General features: G+C 40.3%; 1 protein-coding gene across 1 annotated transcript in view; it reads left to right on the top strand.

Annotated features, from left to right (window-relative positions):
• Positions 1-10,063: 10,063 nt before the first annotated feature.
• The window catches only part of LOC309621073 (2'-5'-oligoadenylate synthase 1A-like), a 28,373-nt gene continuing 14,838 nt past the window's right edge, over positions 10,064-23,598 (top strand). Inside the window, exons 1-5 of the mRNA XM_082378093.1 lie at positions 10,064-10,101; positions 10,631-10,819; positions 11,570-11,756; positions 20,305-20,495; positions 23,212-23,372. Of these exons, the coding sequence (XP_082234219.1) occupies positions 10,661-10,819; positions 11,570-11,756; positions 20,305-20,495; positions 23,212-23,372 (698 nt within the window). The 5' untranslated portion in view covers positions 10,064-10,101; positions 10,631-10,660. The remainder of the gene's footprint in view (positions 10,102-10,630; positions 10,820-11,569; positions 11,757-20,304; positions 20,496-23,211; positions 23,373-23,598) is intronic.

Consider the following 23,598-nt stretch of genomic DNA (forward strand, 5'->3'; position numbering starts at 1 on the left):
GGGCTGGCGGACACTCATTCCCCAGCCAGAATTCTTCTGCTGCTCATCTGCGTGTGCAGTGCAACGTGAGAAGTGGAGGCCTCTCTCCAGATGCTGCTTAAGTGCCCACATTTAATGCTTTGTGTCACATGATGGGAACCAAAGACTCCTTTGATCTGTGCTGAGTAACCACACAGGTATTCATTCCTAGGGGTGTTCCAAGCGAACGACGAGAGGTGGGAAATTAATTGCCTGTTTCAGTTTCACGCCAGGTTTCCCCTAAATTCTAATTAGCAATAAATGAGCTTGGCTCACCTCAGCGTGAGTTGTAAGGGTGCTTTCTTGTTGGAGTTTCTCAGTGTAGCTAAGCAAGAATAAGGAGAGTGTTTCAAGATAGACTTATAAAGCAAGGAGTCTTGACTTACATGTAAGTTCAATAGAACAGAGAGGGTCTGTAGCTCCCTATAGTTGAGAACCCATAGATGAAGTCCCACAGTATGATTAATTAAATCTGCTACACAGGAAAGGCCCGGCCTGCTTGGCTTCTAGATGACAGGCACTCGCCTCAGTTATTCTAATTACTACCCTCTAGCCTCAATAATTCAGAGTAGGAGTTCTGATCTTTGACCTCTTGAAGGCTCTCACCTTAAGTTAGAAGCAGTCTGCAGTAGTCTTTTAGAATGTGCTTGGGATGCAGCTTCAGCTGGCCAGTGGGAGAACTCTGGTGGCTTCTGTCCTTGCCCAGTGCTCACCAGGCATGACCAGGAACAGCTGGGTAGATGTGTTTGTCCCGAGATGGCTTAGAGTCCATACAACTCTCATGAGATGAGACCCAGATTTACACAGAGACTAGGGAAATTTTGGATGAAATTGAAGGAATCCCGGGAAGTGTGCTCCTTGGGAGAGGACACTGAAGAAAACTAGTTTCAGGTAGAGTGACCCAAAATCGAAGTATTTACACCTCTGTATTTTGAAATGGAGGGTTATCTAGCTCTAAAGGATATCCCATACCATCCTGTAAAGTGGCCAGGCAGAGCTGCAGTCCGATTTAGGCAGCCCAGAAATCTGACGACCAAGAAAGAAGTTGAGCTGTCCGGAGCAGGACTCACTCCAGGAGTTCTGGAAGGTGGTGCTTTCCCAGGGCAACCAGAATCTCCCAAGGACGAGGCAGGGCATTAGCATGGGTGGAGGCCACCTCATCCCAGAGGTGGAAAAGTGCTGCCAGGTTTCTGCAGGCAAGGAATCTTCCCTGGTATCTGAGACAAGGGCCCTCATGGGGGAGGCAAGAAGAGTGCTGGTCCTCAAAAGTGTTCCTTTGTGTCACTGATTGGGAAATGGTTGCAGATGGCTGTCCCAAGTGAGCCCATGAGCCTGTAGTACTGACTCTTGGTTTGCCATGGAATGTGGTTCCAAGTGACATCACCTGAGTGTACATAAGAGAACTGCCTCTCAGCCTCCTGGGCCTATAGCTGTTCCATGGAAATGTCCTTTCATTCCTTACCAGGCCAGTTCTGCAAACAGGCAGAAAAACATAGGACGTGCATTCAGGCAACACTAGTAAGTGGGGTGGGTATTTGGAGATACTGGGCACTAGACTTCTGTGAGAATGCAGTCTGACAAACTTTCCCTTTATGATTTTTGCAGCTTCAGTCTCCACAGGTGTTTGTTCAAGGTGCTGTTTTTGAAACAGGTGCTTCATGATTTAGAATACTGAGCTCACTGATGCTCCATACATACTAACAGTCTACTTGCACAGACCCTCTTCTTAAGAGAGAAGAAGCATCCCTGGGGGCAGCGGAGCGTCTCCTTTGCTTCATGCAGGCCAGCCATTGACTGGTGATTGGATGGAGAGAAACAAGTGGATCACGGCTTCTAAGTGGCTCAAGTGTATGGGGTTGCTTAGTTCCTTAATTCTTGTGTATCACTCTTATCCCCTTACCTACTGTTGATATAATTTCTGGCCCTAGCAAAATAGTAGAGGCAGAAGCAAAATAGTAGAGGCAGAAGCTATCACAAGAAAACTACAATCCAATATCCTTTATAAATAGGGATGCAAAAATCTTGAACTAAATATTAGCAAACTGAATCTAACAACATACATGAAGGATTATAATCATGACCGAGTGGGATTTATTCCAGGATGCCAAGGTTGGTTTAACATTCTGCAATTAATTTAACCCATATTAATAACATATCACAGAAAAAAATAAAAACATGATTATCTTATCAGATGGTGGAAAAAACACTTGACAAAACCTTGACAAAAACCAACACGCTTTCATGATAACAACACAGAACAAACTGAGAATATAGGAGAACTTCCTAAACCTGCTGAAGGGTTTCTATGAAACTGATAAATATCACACTTAAAAGATTTTCTCCTAAGATCAGGAAAACAAAGATGTCTACTCTCACTACTGCTATGCAATGTTGTACTTGAAGGTGTACCCAGGGCTACTTAACAAGATTAAACAAGTCAATGATTAATAAAAAATAATGAAAAGCATCCAGATTAGAAGTCAAACTATCTCTATTTGCAGATGACATACAAAATATCAAAAAAAAATTAGAGCTAGTAAGTGAATTTAAAAGGTTGAAGATTTACAGAAGTCAGTTGTTTCTGAACACAATGAACAATCCAAAGATGAAATTACATCAGTTCCATATACAATAGCATCAAAAGCTTAAAATACTTCAAAATAAATTTAACCAAAAAAGTTCAAGATTTGTACACTGAAAACTATAAAACATTGCTGAAGGAAATTAAGATTAGAACAATATTAAGATGTCAATACTCCCCAAATTGATCTAGAGATTGAACACAAGTTCTATCAGAATCCCAGCTGGCTTCTTTATTGAAATTGATAAGCTGATCCTAAAATTCCATAGAAGCTCAAGGAACCCAGAATAGTCAAAAACAATCTTGAAAGAACAAATTTGGAGAGCAAACATGTACAATTTCAAAGCCTACTACAAAGATATAGTAGTCAAGACAACGTGGTACAGGCATAAGGACAGACATATAGATCAAGAATAAAATTGAGTCTAGAAATAAACCCATACATTTACGGTCAGTTGATTTGACAAGGATGCCAAGACAATTCAACAGGTTAAAGATAGTCTCTATTCAGCACATTGTACTGGAACAACTGGATACCATATGTAAAAGAATGAATTTTGACCACTGACTCACACCATATATAAAAATTATCAAAATATATTTAAGGCCTAATGTTTTGAAATGGAACAACCTCTATTAGTTTAATTGAGCATAGTTTTGACAGTGTCAAGGTTTGTGTAATGTCCTCGTACTAACCCTTTGAAGGCATTGTTCTACAAAATGGTGGGGCATAAAATTTCTGGTACAGCTTTTGGTTCCACGTCTGGTGTAGGGTAGCATCCCCTGTCATCTCAGTTGAGGCTGTACCTCTTGTACCCCTGAGCTTACACTCAGAGCTGATTTCAGCCGGAAGGCACATGGACCCCCTTACCTGTCATTTACTACCAGTGCCCTTTCCAATTGGTCTAGGCATGGACATGGCAGTTGTTACATGTTTTAAATAATCTGGAGCACCTCTGTTGGAAATTTCTGAACTGAGACTGTATCTGGAGGCCACAGAGCAAAGCTGGGAAGGGAAAACCTGGTTTCCAATGTCAGCTTGTCTAGTAATTGGCTGTGTGATCTTGAGAAAGGTAGTTATGGCCTCAGAGCCATGTGTGTGAAGTGCTTATCCCAGTAACCGGCATGCAGGACGCATTTAGTAAGTGGTGTAGCTGGTTTTATTTTTTTTTCGAATATCCTCAGAGATAACAAAAAGTAAATCACTTGCAAGCAGGTAATACTTGCTGGGTAATGTAATTTTGGGTCCATGACGATAAGTCATTGTAAAGTAATGAGACTCAGACTTGTAAACCGGCTCTGGAGTCACTTCTAAAATCAGTGACAGGACTTCCCTGGTAGCGCAGTGGTTAAGAATCCACCTGCCAATGCAGCGGACATGGGTTCGAGCCCTAGTCTGGGAAGATCCCACATGCCACAGAGCAGCTAAGCTTGTGCACCACAGGTACTGAGCCTGCGATCTAGAGCCCACGAGCCACAACTACTGAAGCCCGTGTGCTGTAGGGCCCGCGTGCTGCAACTGCTGAGCCCACGTACTGCAACTACTGAAGCCCATGCACCTAGACCCTGTGCTCTGCAACAAGAGAAGCCACTGCAATGAGAAGCCCGCGAACCACAACGAAGAGTAGCCCCCGATCACCGCAATTAGAGAAAGCCCATGCACAGCAACAAAGACCCAATGCAGCCAAAAATAAAATAAATAAATAAACAAATAAATAAATAAATGCAGAAGGAAAAAATATATATATTTATATATATTTAAGGCCTAAATGTAAGGGCTACAACTATTAAACTCAGAATAAACACAGGTGTAAATATTCATGACCTCGTGTTACTTAACCAGGTTCATTTTGCCCAAAGTGCATGAGAACCAAGGTTTGCAGCAAAGAGGGTTTATTCACAAGGCAGCCAAGCAAGGAAACTGGAGAACTAGTCTCAGAGCCACCTCCCTGAAGGCAAGGGCCTGGGGTATTTATGGGACAAAGAATAAAACATTGTAAATCAACTATACCTCAATAAAAAATAAATAGTTTTTTAAAAAAGAATAAAGCAGCAGGGCTGTCTGAAGCACAGGGAGTGTGAGGAAAGGTGATTGGAAAAATGTGTGGTAATGGTTGTTCCAAGCAGGCCTACCTAAGCTACGGGACTCTGCAGATTCAAAAATGGAGGCACTTACCTGAAACCATAAAACTCCTAGAAAAGGACATAGGCAGAACACTCTTTGACATAAATCACAGCAATATTTTTTTGGATCTGTCTCCTAAGGCAAAGAAATTAAAGCAAAAATACACAAAAGAAACCCAATTCAATTTAAAAGCTTTTGCACAGCAAAGGAAACCATCAACAAAATTAAAGGCCAACCTACTGAATGGTAGACAATATTTGCAAATGATATGACTGATAAGAAGTTAATTTCTAAAATATCCCAACAGCTCATACAACTCAGTATCAAAAAAAAAAACCTGATTAAAAAATGGGCAGAAGACCTGAATAGACATTTTTCCAAAAAAGACATACAGATGGCCAACAGGCACAAGAAATATTCATCATTAATCAGAGAAATGCAAATCAAAACCACAATGACATATCACCTCACACCTGTCAGAATAGCTAACATCAGAAAGTCTACAAATAACAAATGTGGAGAGAAGTAAACCCTTATATACCGTTAGCAGGATTATAATTGGTGCAGCCACTGTGGAAAACAGTATGGAGGTTCCTCAAAAAACTAAAAACAGAACTACCATATGACCCAGCAATTCCACTCCTGGGTATATGTCCCAAAAGCCAAAACACTACTTCGAGAAGATGCATGCAACCCCAATGTTCAAGTCAGCAATAGCCAAGATATGGAAGCAACCTAAGATGAATGGATAAAGATGTGATGTATATACATATGATGGAATATTACTCAGCCATAAAAAGGAATGGAAATTCTGCCATTTCCAACGAGATGAACCTACAGAGTATTATGCTTAGTGAAATAAGTCAGAGAAAGACAAATACTCTATGTTATCACTTATATGTGGAATCTGAAAAACAAAGCCCAAGCGAACTCCCTCCTGGTAGAGGGAGATAGCATTCCTATCTCTCAACCATCAAAGAAGGGGCAAGGGGTGGTGGGAGGGGTCAGGCGGTGGCAATGAAAGTGCAGCAGTGCCATTATCTCCTTTCGTTTAAATCAAGGAGAACAAGTTTCTTCACCTTCCCATTCTGTTGGGCCATAACTTTCCATCTTCTTTGCACAGGTTTCTTCTGATAAAAGACTGTACATAAGGTATTTCCTCCCCTTTTTCTTCCTGTTTACAAAATAAATCTAGGGCAAAGTTGTACTGTAATTGAAAGACCCATTTTCAGTCCATTTTTCTCTGAGTCTAAAGGATGTTTTGGCTATGCAGGGTTACAAAAAAATACCATCTTTTTCTTTTCCATGGATTCAAACTTAAAGTCACCCAATTTTGGATAACGTATTGCCTAGAAGGCTGCAAGGGGAAATTGAATTAGCATTTCTCATTTTGAAAGGGCTTTATTTCTAGATGGTTGCAGCAATAAAATCTTTCTAAGGGTCACCAAGAAGCTCAAATCCCAATAGTCAATTCTTAACACTTTAGACAATCAGACATAGGCAAAGAAAGAAAGAAAATCAGAGCCCCGGGCGTTTAACCTGGATATGGATGAAGTGCCTCAGCAGCTGTAAACTTTTATACTGTCTGTCAAAATCCAGCAAGGTGGGCCTCCAACCCACCATCTGGACAGGACTGCCAGACAATTCAAGCATTTCCAACAAGATGAGCCTACAGAGTATTATGCTTAGTGAAATAAGTCCGAGAAAGACAAATACTCTATGTTATCAGGTGTGTTCAGGTGTGTTTCTTTAACAAGGTTACTCACCCAAAAGACGTCTTCCAAACCCAAAACCCGAAAACCGTTTCTTTGCTGCAAAACAAAACAACTCTGAAGGTAGGTGGCACCTCGCTGGGGAAATCAGGGGGACTGTTCGTGGAACAAACAGACCAAGTAGCTGTTTGGATGCGTCCCAGAACTCTCAATACCCGCAAGGGGCCAAGAAACCACAGACGAAATGTCTGTCTGGGCTTACCTTCTGGCTGGCTCACCAAATTTGTTACTGAACCAGGTTCTATTTTGTTCTATTCAACACACAGCAAGGCAAAACTCTGAGATGCCAAAGTTTGCAGCAAAGGGAGGATTTATTCGCAAGGCAGCCAAGTAAGAAGACTGAAGAACAAACCTCAAAATCACGCTCCCTAAAGGCAAGAGGCTGGGGTATTTATGGGATAAAGGCGGTCTGAGGCGTGGTCTGAGGCGCCGGGGCATGCACAGCTTGTAGAAGGGTGATTGGAAAAAGATGCGGTAACTGTAGTTCTGCGCAGGCGTAATTAGGCTACAGGCCTCAGCACGGTTCAAACGTGGAGGTGTTTAACAGGATCTGAGGCTCATCAAAAGGTCACTGAGCACAGATGGTCCTGTTCATTCTTAACCAGCTCAGCTCCAACTAGACACGTCTGATTCCAAGTCCCTGGAAAATAACTGGGGCAAACATCTTATTGTTTAGGCTACATGCTGCTCGGAGGACATGCAAGCCTTTTGTAGAGAACCTTGATTAGTGAAGGCAGGTGAAATAGATTTGACTGGTTACCCATGGTTTCACTTGGATTAGGCAATGGTTTTTTACCATTTGACACCACAAGTACAAGCAACATAAGAAAAATAGATAAATTTGAGTTCATCAGAATTAAAAACTTTTCTGCATCAAAGGGCACTCTCGAGAAATGAAGGGACACACTGCAGAATGGCACAAAAAATTTTCAAGTTATATATCTGATAAGAGTTTGATATCCAGAATATATAAAGAATGCATACAATTCAACAATAAAAAGACAAATGATCCAGTTTAAAAACGAGCAAAGCATCCAAAGAGACATTTCTCCGAAGAAGATATACAAATAGTCAATAAGTACATGAAAAGATATTCAACAACATTAGTCATTAGGAAATGCAAATCAAAACTCAATTAGAGGGCTTCCCTGGTGGCGCAGTGGTTGAGAATCTGCCTGCCAATGCAGGGGACACGGGTTCGAGCCCTGGTCTGGGAAGATCCCACATGCCGCGGAGCAGCTGGGCCCGTGAGCCACAATTACTGAGCCTGCGCGTCTGGAGCCTGTGCTCCGCAACAAGAGAGGCCACGATAGTGAAAGGCCCGCGCACCGCGATGAAGAGTGGCCCCCACTTGCCACAACCAGAGAAAGCCCTTGCAGAGAAACGAAGACCCAGCACAGCCATAAATTAATTAATTAATTAATTAAAAAAACAACTCAATTAGATACCACGTCATGGTTGTAATTTAAAAAATGGAAAATAATGAGTGTTGGTGTGGATGTGGAGAAATTGGAACCCTCATATATTGGCTGATGGGAATGTAAAATATGGAGAACAGTTTAGCTGTTCCTCAAAGAGTTAAACATAGAGCTATCATAGGACTCAGCAACTTCACCCTCAGCTATCCAAGAATTCAAAACATGTTTATACAAAAACTTGTAGATGAATGCAAGGTTGAGAACAGTGACATCCACGATCTTAATGGCTAGGAAGAGGAAAATTCAGCAGACAGTTTAGACATGTGCTTTGGATGAAGAAAACTACCAGTGCTGTTTCAAGAGTTCTCCAATGAATCCTGGATGTACACACTAGACCAGTGGCTTTCAAATGTTTTTGACTTGTACCCAGAGAAAGACATAGAGTAAATGTAGTAGATACCACCACAGATTATTCTGTAGCAGTTAAAAGGAATGAACCAGAGTATAGTGTCTTTTTAATTTGTTTAATTTTATATAAATTATAAAAAAACAAGCACCCAAAGTAAGGTAGATTTTGTAAGAACATACATATAATAAAAAAGGTAATACATTAAACACGTTATAATGGTTGCCTATGGAGGAGAAGGAGGGGAATGGAAATGGAGGATGCAGAAAAAAGGAAAATAAAATCTTTCATTTGTTTTAGAGAAGATATGGAATAAACTAGTGTAATTGAGATTTTTTTTTAATGCATTTTACCTTGCAACCTAGTACATATATGTATATGTTTAGCTGCAAAAATGTTTTGCAAATCATTATTTACCTTCACTATGTTCAATATTCTCTAGTTTTATTCCATTTGATATTTTAAAGTGCTGGTCACGACCCACTAAATTGCTTTCATATCTTGCTAATGTGACAGGACCTATAGTTGGAGCACTGTACCACCCCTCAGTGAAAAGTGCACGTGCTCAGTAGCTGATCATCCAGCAGCTCTAAATTTGTTTGACAAAGACTCCAAAACCAATTAAGCAAGGAAGTTTTTGTAAGGAGTGAAAACAGTTTGCTTTTCTTTCATCTTATACAGATACATTTTGGATTCATTTCTACTTCTGACTGAAGTTTAGGACTACAATGTGGTAGGTAAAAAATGGTCCCCCAAAGATGTACACATCTTAATCTCTGGAGGATTTGAATTTGTTACATTACATGGCAAAGGGGAATTAAGTTTTCAGATAGCATTAAGGTTGTTAATAGCTGACCTTAAAACGGGGAGATTATCCTGGATTATCTAGTTGAGCCCAATGGAGTCACAAGGGTCCTTAAGGGTGGAGGAGGGAGAGAGAAGAGGAGATCAGAACGGTTGGTTGTGAACAGGATCCCACTGGCTTTTGCTGGCTTTGAAGATGGAGGAAGGGGGCCACCAGCCAAGGAATGTGGGTAAACTCTAGAAGCTGGAAAAAGCAGGAAGTGGATCTTTTTTTTTTTTTTTTAAATGGTAAGTTACCTTTTTATTTATTTATTTACTTATTTTTGCTGTGTTGGGTCTTCGTTTCTGTGCGAGGGCTTTCTCTAGTTGCGGCGAGTGGGGGCCACTCTTCATCGCGGTGCGCGGGCCTCTCACTATCGCGGCCTCTCTTGTTGCGGAGCACAGGCTCCAGACGCGCAGGCTCAGTAGTTGTGGCTCACGGGCCTAGTTGCTCCGCGGCATGTGGGATCTTCCCAGACCAGGGCTCGAACCAGTGTGCCCTGCATTAGCAGGCAGATTCTCAACCACTGCGCCACCAGGGAAGCCCCCAGGAAGTGGATCTTAACCAGAGCCTCCAGAAAGGAATGCAGCCTGGCCAACACTTTGATTTTAGCCTGGTGTGACCCATGTCAGACTTCTGACCTATGGAACTATAAGACAATAATTTTATATGTTTAAGCCATTCAAGTTTGTGGTAATTTGCTACAGTAGCAGATGCAAAATAATCTGTGAGTACACTTAGAAAAAGTTGATCTAACCACTTGCTAAGAACCTGGTAACTACAAATCCCATAATGCTTACCTCTGAGGAAGGAGCTCTAAGCTTCAGACAAGTGAGTGCAAATGCAAGTAGAGTTCTTAGCAACAAGGAAATAAACAGTTTCAGAAGCAGCCAGCCAAAGAGTAGAATCGCCAACATCTTCCAGACTGCGTCTCTTGGTACAAACTTCTGCCTTTTTTTAAAACTACTTTACTTAAAAAAAACAAAAACAAAAACAGAGAGTTAATTTGAAAGATATGTAGAAATCATCACTCATGATAATTTTCCCAAATATGGGAATTCATTGGGTGGTAAAAATTGAAGAAACAATGCCTCTCAGAGAGTCCCTGAGTAAAGATAATACCTAAATCAGCAGTTAACACCTCTTAGGTCACAGATTCATTTGAAACTCTTTTTAGAGAAATATGCATACATACCTACACACACACAATTTTGCATTTGTTTGTATTGGTTTTACAGCCTCCTTCATGTTTATAAACTCAAGTTACAAGCAGCTGATTTAAGTGGATATTTTCATGATATCATATTTGATTTCAGTGAGGAATAAATTTCTTGGAAAACATTCATGTGATAGAGCACAAATTAGCACACTAGAAATAATATTATCTTTATTCTAGTTAACTGTGAGGGACTGGATTTTCTTCAAAGGGCTTATCTTTTTTTTTTTTTTTTTTTTGTCATCAACAGAATCTAAGCCCAATATTTCATTGGGAAAGGATGTGGGCTCTTAAATCCTACAACTGTGAGTGCTGCGGGAGTGATTTTGTCAGCTGCACGGCTCTGAAGTATCACTTTCAACAGAAGCATCTTGGAAAAGTTCACTGTGAAAAATGTGGCCAAGAAGTCGTGAGGGAGAAGCTCCAAGATCACAATAAGGTACAGCGAGTGAAAGTGGGGGACTTCCCCCTTTTCCTAAAATACACATGCTTTTTGTTTGTTGGTTTTGTTTTTTAATTCTCTTATGGAGATATATTAACAGAAAACTAAAAGTTAAAATTCATGGCCATAGGCCACAGGTAGGATGCAATGGTTAAAGATGTGTGTCTCAGTCTTCTTGGCTCTAAAGGGCCCATCTTGCTGGGCTGCTGTGAAGGACACTCAGCAGAATTCCCTGGACACAAGCGTTATACCCAGGGCAGCCACTATTATTGTAATTGTTATTCCAAAGTGCTTATGTAAGGATAGAATTCTCACAACCCTAGAATTTTTTACTTTCAATGTGACCTTAGAGGTAGACGAATATACTTCCCTCCTTCCTCCTCCCCCATTTTACAACTGAGGGATCAAAGACCCAATTAGGTTGAATGATTTGCCCAAGGCCTGCAAAAGTAAATGTCAGAAAAAGAACTGGGATCTTATTCTTCTGATTTTATAAAACAAAACCTAGTACTTTTTAAAAAATACTTTTTTCAGCACTGTGGTTCTCGTGGTTCATTGCTTTATTAATCTACAGCAGTTTTCCATCTGTGTCAGAAAAATTAATGGACTTTGCCATGTTTTGAGAACCATAGAATGAGAATTCGCTGTGCCCATGAATGGGAGCATTTAGTGAGAAGCCAAATGAAAACCAGCAGATCTCTCAAATATCTCTTATAATTCCTGTGTTAAGTATTTACTTTTTCTCAGTCTACACATGACAGGTCAACCATGGAGACACACAAGCTACCCTGGGAAAATCTAGAAGAAAGGAATATAAAGCATGTGGCTACAAAAATATCAAAGACGTGTAGGATGTGTTCTAGGCACTTTGGAACAGTCCTTAGTCGGGAGAACCATGAAATACAAGAGCATCACTTCACAGCCAGTAAAAGAGGTAATGGAGATGCCCAGTGCTTTCCCTCTGTGGATGTTCATGCAACATAGAAACCATATTGTGGATTCCCTCCATCAGGGCATTACAGATTGTTTCCAAGAATAGCAAATAGAGAAGGGAGAGGATGGAACTAGGTTGTGGCTTGACACTGCATACTCTTGGGGTGGCAGGGGCGGAGGATAATTCTGCAGGGGCACATTCGAGGAGGAAGCTGGGAAACCGAGGCATTGTGCAAAGAGACAACACAGAAGCACAATTCTAGGGGTTTCCAGTCAGAAATGGGACAGAGTGTCAGGATCCAAGTGGGAGTCAGATTATGGTCTGACCATCGAAAATAACCACAAAACTAAGATATTATACCTTTTGCTCTCATATTCATGGTTCTGTCCTCTAAACTAACTGGTGGTTGCTGCTCTATGAAAGTCTTTTAATACATTTAAGTTTTTTCCAGGAAACAATAATTGACTCTGAATACAAAGTAGTCACTGAAAAGTGATCAATTTTTGATGAAATGTCCCTAAAAAGAATGGTAACTATGTTTCAAGCAAAAGAATCAAACTGTCAGAAAAAAAACACAAACCCTCAATCTGTTGATTTGACATAATTGATGAAATTTAAACAAGGGGCTGTGTATCCCCTGAGTGTTGATATAAAATTTCTTGTTACTGTTTAGTAATATGTTCTGATTTATATTATGATTTCTTCTGTGATCCATGACTTATTTGAAGTACGTGTTATTTAAAATTTCTAAAAGTATGGGATATTTTTAGTTACTTTGTTACTAATTTCTCATTTAATTGCACGTTGGTCAGAGAATGTAATCTGTGTGATATCAGTTCTCTGACATGTGTCGAGTTTTATCTAGAGCTGAGTATGTATTCAATTTCGGTGAATGTTCCATATGTGCTTGGGAAGGAAGGATCAGCTGAAAGTTCATTCCCAGAAAGGATTAGTGAATTCTTCTTCAAGGCATTTGCCAGAGGCCACTCTAAAATTAATTCTCAGTGATAATATGAGTTTGTTATGTAAACCTGAATGAGGGCCACTTTGTTATTGCAAATTCTCAGGGATTTTGTGTGTATGTGTGTGATCTATCCAGTGCAAACGTTTTGGAAGTTTCTGGGCTGTTGAAAGGGATCAGGATATACCACCCCAAAATGTGCCAATTTGGCATATTGATTATTTTGAGCTGAAGGCAATTTAGAAACAAGAGACGCAAGAAGAGCTCTCTGCTCTCCCCCTTTCTGCCTAAAAGCAGAGCATAAATTCCACCCACCCCCTGTACCAGGATGAGAGCGGCCCTTATCACTGGTGACATAAAGCAAGCACAGGAGTGTGTATAGACAAACCTTATTAAAAAACCTTTCACATTCCATTAGTTCCCCCTATGTGTTTCCTAGTCACTGTCCCACAATTTATTGGCCTAGAAGCCCCAAATTCCCTTTCCCTTGTCTAGTCTCTCCTCCACAATGTGTAGTCCTTTGTTACAATGGTATATAAGTACCTGAGTCTGATTCTTCGTAGTTTTCTTTTCTTTCTTGTAAAGGACTCTGTGCAGGTTTAAAAAAAAAAAAATCAACAAAATTTGTATGCCTTTTCTCCTGTTAATCTGTCTATTGCCAGTTTAGTTCACATGCCCCATTCACTGAAGCTAACAGTTCAGTTATTTAGTTCCTTCCTGTGAAGCATGTGGTTAGTCTTGTCAGCTTTTCTGGCTTAAAACACAGACACACACACACACACATCCCAAATACACACGCACACACACCTCTAGTGTCCTCATTTTTAAAAATGTACTATCTAGAAGCAAGATGGTGGAGTAGAAGGACATGCTCTCCTTCCCTGTTATGAGAACACCAGAATCACAACTAACTGCTGAACATTCATCAACAGGAAGACACTAGAACTCACCAAAAAAGATACCCCACATCCAAAGACAAAGGACAAGCCACAATGAGATGGTAGGAGGGGTGTAATCACAATAAAATCAAATCCCATAATTGCTGGGTGGGTGACTCACAAACTGGAGAACACTTATACCACAGAAGTCCACCCACTGGAGTGAAGGTTCTGAGCCCCATGTCAGGTTTCCCAACCTGGGGGTCCGACAACAGGAGGAGGAATTCCTAGAGAATCAGACTGTGAAGGTTAGCGGAATTTGATTGCAGGACTCTGACAGGTCTGGGGGAAACAGAGACTCCACTCTTGGAGGGCACACACAAAGTAGTGTGTGCATAGGGACCCAGGGGAAGGAGCAGTGACGCCAGGGGAGACTGAACCAGACCTACCTGCTACTGTTGGAGGGTTTCCTGCAAAGGCGGGGGGGGGGGGCTGTGTCTCACCATGAGGACAAGGACACTGGCAGCAGAAGTTCTGGGAAGTACTCCTTGGCGTGAGCCCTCCCAGAGTCCACCATTAGCCCCACCAAAGAGCCCAGGGTAGGCTCCAGTGTTGGGTTCCCTCAGGCCAAACAACCAGCAGGGAGGGAACCCAGCCCCACCCATCAGCAGTCACATGGATTAAGGTTTTACTGAGCTCTGCCCACCAGAGCAACAGCCAGCTCTACCCACCACCAGTCTCTCCCATCAGGAAACTTGCACAAGCCTCTTAGATAGCCTCATCCACCAGACGGCAGACAACAGAAGCAAGAAGAACTACAATCCTGCAGGCTGTGGAACAAAAACCACATTCACAGAAAGATAGACAAGCTGAAAAGGCAGAGGGCTATGTACCAGATGAAGGAATGAGATAAAACCCCAGAAAAACAACTAAATGAAGTGGAGATAGGCAACCTTCCAGAAAAAGAATTCAGAATAATGATAGTGAAGATGATCCAGGACCTCGGAAAAACAATGGAGGCAAAGATCGAGAAGATGCAAGAAATGTTTAACAAAGACCTAGAAGAATTAAAGAACAAACAAAAAGAGATGAACAATACAATAACTGAAATGAAAACTACACTAGAAGGAATCAATAGCAGAATAACTGAGGCAGAAGAACGGATAAGTGACCTCAAAGACAAAATGGTGGAATTCACTGCTGTGGAACAGAATAAAGAAAAAAGAATGAAAAGAAATGAAGACAGCCTAAGAGACCTCTGAGACAACATTAAACGCAATAACATTAGCATTACAGGGGTCCCAGAAGGAGAAGAGAGAGAGAAAGGACCCGAGAAAATATTTGAAGAGATTATAGTCGAAAACTTCCCTAACATGGGAAACGAAACAGCCACCCAAGTCCAGGAAGTGCAGAGAGTCCCATACAGGATAAACCCAAGGAGAAACACTCTGAGACACATAATAATTAAATTGGCAAAAATTAAAGACAAAGAAAAATTATTGAAAGCAGCAAGGGAAAAACGACAAATAACATACAAGGGAACTCCCATAAGGTTAACAGCTGCTTTCTCAGCAGAAACTCTACAAGCCAGAAGGGAGTGGCATGATATACTTAAAGTGATGAAAGGGGAGAACCTACAACCAAGATTACTCTACCCAGCAAGGATCTCATTCAGATTCAATGGAGAAATCAAAAGCTTTACAGACAGGCAAAAGCTAAGAGAATTCAGCACCACCAAACCAGCTCTACAACACATGCTAAAGGAACTTCTCTAAGTGGGAAACACAAGAGAAGAAAAGGACCTACAAAAACAAACCCAAAGCAATTAAGAAAATGGTCATAGGAATATACATATCGATAATTACCTTAAACGTGAATGCATTAAATGCTCCAACCAAAAGACACAGGCTTGCTGAAAGGATACAAAAACAAGACCCATATATATGCTGTCTACAAGAGACCCACTTCAGACCTAGGGACACATACAGACTGAAAGTGAGGGGATAGAAAAAGATATTCCATGCAAATGGAAATCAAAAGAAACCTGGAGTAGCAATACTCATATCAAATAAAATAGACTTTAAAACAAAGAATGTTACAAGAGACAAGGAAGGACACTACATAATGATCAAGGGATCAATCCAAGAAGAAGATGTAACAATTATAAATATATATGCACCCAACATAGGAGAACCTCAATACATAAGGCAACTGCTAACAGCTCTAAAAGAGGAAATAGACAGTAACACAATCATAGTGGGGGACTTTAACACCTCACTTACACCAATGGACAGATCATCCAAAATGAAAATAAATAAGGAAACAGAAGCTTTAAATGACACAATAGACCAGATACATTTAATTGATATTTATAGGACATTCCATCCAAAAACAGCAGATTACACTTTCTTCTCAAGCATGCACAGAACATTCTCCAGGATAGATCACATCTTGGGTCACAAATCAAGCCTCAGTAAATTTAAGAAAACTGAGGGCTTCCCTGGTGGCACAGTGGTTGGGAAACTGCCTGCCAATGCAAGGGACACGGGTTCGAGCCCTGGTCTGGGAGGATCCCACATACTGCAGAGCAACTAGGCCCGTTAAGCCAAAACCACTAAGCCTGCGCGTCTGGAGCCTGTGCTCCGCAACAAGAGAGGCCGCAATAGTGAGAGGCCCGCACATCGCGATGAAGAGTGGCCCCTGCTTACCACAACTAGAGAAAGCCCTCCCACAGAAACGAAGACCAAACACAGCCAAAAATAGCTAAATAAATAAATAATTAAGAAAATTGAAATCATATCAAGCATCTTTTCTGACCACAACGCTATGAGATTAGAAATGAATAACAGGGGGAAAAATGTAAAAAACACAAACACATGGAGGCTAAACAATACATTACTAAATAACCAAGAGATGACTGAAGAAATCAAAGAGGAAATCAAAAAATACCTAGAGACAAATAAGAATGAAAACACGACGATCCAAAACCTAGGGGATGCAGCAAAAGCAGTTCTATGAGGGAAGTTTATAGCTATACATGCCTACCTCAAGAAAAAAGGAAAATCTCAAATAAACAATCTAACCTTACACGTAATGGAACTAGAGAAAGAAGAACAAAGAAAACCCAAAGTTAGCAGAAGGAAAGAAATCATAACGATCAGAGCAGAAATAAATGAAATACAAACAAAGAAAACAATAGAAAAGATCAATAAAACTAAAAGCTGGTTCTTTGAGAAGATAAACGACATTGATAAACCATTAGCCAGACTCATCAAGAGAAAGAGGGAGTGGACTCAAATGAATAAAATTAAAATTGAAAAAGGAGAAGTTACAACAGACACCGCAGAAATACAAAGCATCCTAAGAGACTACTACAAGCAACTGTATGCCAATAAAATGGATAACCTGGAAGAAACGAACAAATTCTTAGAAAGGTATAACCTTCCAAGACTGAACCAGGAAGAAATAGAAAATATGAACAGACCAATCAGAAGTAATGAAGTTGAAACTGTCATTAAAAATCTTCCAACAAACAGAAGTCCAGGACCAGATGGCTTTACAGGTGAATTCTATCAAACATTTAGAGAAGAGCTAACACCCATCCTTCTCAAACTCTTCCAAAAAATTGGAGAGGAAGGAACACTCCCAAACTCATTCTATGAGGCCACCATCACCCTGATACCAAAACCAGACAAAGATACTACAAAAAAAGAAAATTACAGACCAATATCACTGATGAATATAGATGCAAAAATCCTCAACAGAATACTAGCAAACAGAATCCAACAACACATTAAAAGAATCATACACCATGATCAAGTGGGATTTATCCCAGGGATACAAGGATTCTTCAATATATGCAAATCAATCAATGTGATACACCATATTAACAAATTGAAGAAGAAAAACCATATGATCATCTCAATAGATGAAGAAAAAGCTTTTGACAAAATTCAACACCCATTTATGATAAAAACTCTCCAGAAAGTGGGCATAGAGGGAACCTACCTCAACATAATAAAGGCCATATACGACAAACCCACAGCAAACATCATTCTCAATGGTGAAAAACTGAAACCATTTCCTCTAAGATAGGAACAAGACAAGGTTGCCCACTCTCACCACTATTATTCAACATAGTTTTGGAAGTCCTAGCCATGGAAATCAGAGAAGAAATAGAAATAAAAGGAATACAAATTGGAAAAGAAGAAGTAAAACTGTCACTGTTTGCAGATGACATGATACTATACATAGAGAATCCTAAAGATGCCACCAGAAAACTACTAGAGCTAATCAATGAATTTGGTAAAGTTGCAGGATACAAAATTAATGCACAGAAATATCTTGCATTCCTATATACTAATGATGAAAAATCTGAAAGAGAAATTAAGGAAACACTCCCATTTACCATTGCAACAGAAAGAATAAAATACCTAGGAATAAACCTACCTAGGGAGACAAAAGACCTGTATGCAGAAAACTATAAGACACTGATGAAAGAAATTAAACATGATACCAACAGATGGAGAGATATACCATGTTCTTGGATTGGAAGAATCAATATTGTGAAAATGACTATACTACCCAAAGCAATCTACAGATTCAATGCAATCCCTATCAAATTACCAATGGCATTTTTTACAGAACTAGAACAAAAAAATCTTAAAATTTGTATGGAGACACGAAAGACCCCGAATAGCCAAAGCAGTCTTGAGGGAAAAAAGCGGAGCTGGAGGAATCAGACTCCCTGACTTCAGACTATACTACAAAGCTACAGTAATCAAGACAATATGTTACTGGCACCAAAACAGAAATATAGATCAATGGAACATGATAGAAAGCCCAGAGATAAACCCATGCACCTATGGTCAACTAATCTATGACAAAGGAGGCAAGGCTATACAATGGAGAAAAGACAGTCTGTTCAATAAGTGGTGCTGGGAAAACTGGACAGCTACATGTAAAAGAATGAAATTAGAACACTCCCTAACACCATACACAAAAATAAACTCAAACTGGATTAGAGACCTAAATGTAAGACCGGACCCTTAAAACTCTTAGAGGGAAACATAGGAAGAACACTCTTTGACATAAATCACAGCAAGATATTTTTTGATCCAACTCCTAGAGTAATGGAAATAAAAACAAAAATAAACAAATGGGACCCAAGGAAACTTAAAAGCTTTTGCACAGCAAAGGAAACCATAAACAAGATGAAAAGACAACCCTCAGAATGGGAGAAAATATTTGCAAACGAATCAACAGACAAAGGATTAATCTCCAAAATATATAAACAGCTCATGCAGCTCAATATTAAAAAAACAAACAACCCAATCCAAAAATGCACAGAAGACCTAAATAGACATTTCTCTAAAGAAGACATACAGATGGCCAAGAAGCACATGAAAAGCTGCTCAACATCACTAATTATTAGAGAAATGCAAATCAAAACTACAATGAGGTATCACCTCACACCAGTTAGAATGGGCATCATCAGAAAATCTACAAACAACAAATGCTGGAGAGGGTGTGGAGGAAAGGGAATCCTCTTGCACTGTTGGTGGGAATGTAAATTGATACAGCCACTATGAAGAACAGTATGGAGGTTCCTTAAAAAACTAAAATTGGAATTACCATATGATCCAGCAATCCCACTACTGGGCATATACCCAGAGAAAACCATAATTCAAAAAGACACATGCACCCCACTGTTCATTGCAGCACTACTTACAATAGCCAGGTCATGGAAGCAACCTAAATGCCCATCGACAGACAGATGGATAAAGAAGAAGTGGTACATATATACAATGGAATATTACTCGGCCATAAAAAGGAACGAAATTGGGTCATTTGTTGAGATGTGGATGGAACTAGAGACTGTCATACAGAGTGAAGTAAGTCAGAAAGAGAAAAACAAATATCATATATTAACTCATATATGTGGAACCTAGAAAAATGGTACAGATTAACCGGTTTGCAGGGTAGAAATTGAGACACAGATGTAGAGAACAAACGTATGGGCACCCAGCGCGGAAAGCGGCAGGGGGGTGGGGGGATGAATTGGGAGATTGGGATTGACATGTATACACTGATGTGTATAAAATGGATGACTAATAAGAACCTGCTGTATAAAAAAATAAGTAATATAAAATTCAAGAATTCAAAAAAAAAAGTACTATCTCCTGATTTCTAGATGTTGGCTCAGTTTCTTCTTTTTAAAACACTGTTCAGGTCCAAACGAAACATTCAGCAGGTAGAATATGGCCTATGGGCTGACAGTTTAAGACCTTTAGAATAGATGGCTTAACTTGGAGTTCTTTACCCTGGGATCATTTTATTGAAACTTGATAACATGTTTTTCATTTAGAAACTTAAAATGATTTATAAATTGGGGCAAAGACTTTTTGCTGACTTAAGAATGAATATCTCAGTTTATCTCAGAGAAATTCAGCCATTTCTCTATTGAGACTTAGGGTTAACCTGCCAGCTAAGTCCAGAGGGAGTAAAGTCTGTTGGTTCACCTGATGCTCTACCAGCAGAGAAGGCAGGTCTCTCTGTTATCACAAAAGGCAGTTCTGATAATTTTTTTATTTTTAAAGTTCTGATAATTAACTAGACATAATTTGCATACAAATTAAATTCTGTGTTAGACACACATACATCCATTTCTGTGCAGTGAATATCGAATGTTGATCATTTCTCTATGAAGCCCAAATGTCCACAGGATTTTCACCTCATAATATGTTGGAGTGTAAAGGTTCCCAAGAGCTACAGAGATTTGCAGACAAAAAAATCCGCCCTGCCTCGGGTTCTCAGAGTGCTGCTTGTGTGGCTGAGATCAGCGCCCTGCTCCAGCTGATCCAGGGTTGCTTTCCAGTACCGGCCTCCCGAGTCATCCAGGTAATCTGAGCCCCCACCCCTCTGGCTGGGCCATGCAGCCCTAAGGAAGCCATTCCTTTCTCTTGGAGGTGATGCACATCAACCGGGCAGGGCCACATGTTCAAAGGTCAGCTTCACCTTCTTTGTGGGGTGATAAGCCTTCTAGGAGCCCTTTGAAATGCCAGGGCAGGCTGCAGGCTAGCTGAGCAGGCACTCAACCATGTGACAGCTGGAACCCATTAAAGTTGGCAGTTTTTGCCCAAGGGGCAAAAGTGCCTTTACATTGGCAGGGCCAAGGACTTGGCTCACACTTGACCGATATTTGTAAATGCTTAAGGGAATTTCAGGGAAAGGAGGTGAGCCTATCCCCCAGAGCACTGTTTCATGGCTGCGCAACATGCCTGTGGAAGTAATTAGGTGCCGTACTGATGGGCTACCTGCCACCTTAAAGACAATTCACTGTGTCTGGGAATACTTGTCCACAGAGCCCAGGGTCATTCTGTGAAAATTTCCTTGAAGGAAAATGGCCTGAACACAAGGAAGTGATCCAAACAACAATGATGGTGTGGTTTCCCTTCTATCACTATTATTTATAAGTTAATATCACCACTACACACTATCTAATCAGTGTTTAGAAAACAAAATACAGGACATAGTTCTGAGGGCATTTTTTCTTATAATTTTTCCATTCCTTCTTCTTAAAATGCACACATTATTGTTATAAAAGTATCTGTAAGCCATGTTTATTAAAATAAAAATATTAACTTTTAATGTAGCTTAATAGCAAATATGTTTTACGAGTATGATTAAATTCTAGCTAATGTAGCTATGGAAAAAGCCTGAATATGAAACAGCATATTTTATTCTACAGAAATAAGGCATGAGCACAGAGCTAGAAATTGGGAGCCAGAGTTCTATTCCAGTCCTGCTAGGTGATGGCTGAAAACAAGGGCCAATGATCAATTAAGCTGTGGAATTGCTGTGCCCTATATTCCATTCTTGGAGATTGACTGTACATGTTAGCATATTACAAACTCTCAGGTTCAGGAAGCACTAAAAGCTACATTTCCCACATTCCCTTGCCACTATGACAAAATAGGTTTTGTCAATTAGTTGCACTACTGCAAGACTGAGTCCAGAACTGAGTTAAGTTGGGGGAGAAGCAGTAGGGTACAAGGCACCTATTTTAGCTAGTCCAGATGTAGCAAATACAGGTTGACTTTGAAGCAGAGAGTTCTGGCCATGACTTCCAGTCCCTGGATTTACAGGAGGGCAGGGGGTTTCTGGGATGCACAATTGCAGAGGCAGCTTCTTCATTCCTAGATGTCAACTAAGGCGGTATGGTCCTCGAGCCAGCAGCTGCCGTAACAGCTTTCAGAACAGGTTCTCTGATTGTAGCTGAGTCCACACTTGGCAGTTATTAAAACTCAGCAATGTTATTCTGAAAGTCATTCCTAAGAGTTCAGTCTAGAGCCTGTTCTTCCAGCTATTCCAATGATTCCCTAAATTAAATCCCTTTCTGCTTAAAGTAACTGAAATGGTTTTTCTTACCTGCAACTAAACCCTTTTGGTACCCTGTGGCTCTCCCTTTGGAAATGTTGCTCTGAAGTGTAAGCCCATGAGGTAGGAGACATATTCATGTCCTTTCCCCTTGACCTACCTAGCTGTTCTTCTTGGTAGGTGGTATTTGTTCCCTTATTTTCTTTAGTAGTAAATACTTTCCATAATCCATGAACTCTCCCCTCTGGCCAAGCTGCCATGTCTCTGTGAAGAGCTCAGCCTCCTCCCAGGGCAGGCTAGGTCAGTGCCAAGAATAAAAATGGCACACTATTGCTTACTTCAGTGAGCCACACCATGCCTGACTGAATGAGCTGTTGGAAATCCTTGAGATTAACATTCAATAGATGGCAGAGGGCTCAGAGCTTCGGAATGTTTTCTAACTTCATAAGAAATTGTCATGTCTCATTACGTGTCACAACCTACCTTTAACAGATTGCTTTTACCTTGTAGACATAATGTTTCCTAAAGCATAGGTAACAGTTTCTTTTACTGCTAAAGAGCCTCCTTTGGGAAATTGCAACAAAAATTTTCCTTGAGTGCTAAAGAAGGCAAAGATATGCTGTTAACTGCTTAAAGTTTTAACTTTTATACAATTATATTTAGCAAGAGATTTGAAATAAATTCTCATTAATTATAATTACAGAATACTTTCTTAAAATCATTTATGATCTATTTAGAAACATAGCAAATGAACACCCTCCAGAAACACCAGTCACTTAAGGTTCCAACTCACAGGTACGGTTTGTTTCAGGGCACCTCTGCCACAGGTTGCCCAACCAGGTGTTCACTGAGGGCTGCCATGTGTGTCTTGGTCTGGGTTCTGCGTGTACAGCAGTGAATTTAATTCCTGCCCTCGTGGATTCTTCACAATCAGTGGCTCTCAAGCAGAAAGTCTGAGAACTTCTAGCTCTAACTCTTCATAAGGATTTTCAGGCTTTTTCTGCAAATTATGCTTTCTTTTCCACAACTGAACCTAAATTCTCAGTAGACCATGATAGATTACTTTCTTCCCCTGTCTTTTTTTTTTTTTTTTTTTCCCGAGGTGAAGGAGGATAAACTAGCACATATTTAAGCTATTCACAAAGTTAATTGACCCTAAAAATGCTACAGCTAGAAATCTGCACTTCCCTCAAGGTTAATTGAGGTTTCCCCCACATTGTACCCCTTGTCTTCACAGGGTGGTTCTTATGTAAAGGGGACTGACACCCAAGGATGCTCTGAGATTGACATTGTGTTACTCAGTGAGGTGTTTGCCAGTGTGAACCATCGCAAGAAACAACTGAGAGAAGGGTTGGAGACTCTGAGAGAAAACTTGAAGAGAACTTCACATGGGAACAGGTTTGGGTGAATGTGTTTCTGTGAATTCTTTTATTTCAAAGGTGGAAAAGACTGCTGAAGGAAACTCTTGGCTTGTCACAGAAAACCATTATTGAGTAATAATTACTTGTATTTGCTAACGTTAAATTCGTGGGAGAAAACTTGGAGAGATTGCCCCAGAGGCTTTTTTTTTAAAAAAGACTTCTAGCTAAACTTTCAATGAAATTTCACGAATTTGAGATCCTAT

Source organism: Balaenoptera borealis (genome assembly GCF_965194805.1).
Source record: "Balaenoptera borealis genome assembly, chromosome: 2".
NCBI classification, from domain to species: Eukaryota; Metazoa; Chordata; class Mammalia; order Artiodactyla; family Balaenopteridae; genus Balaenoptera; species Balaenoptera borealis.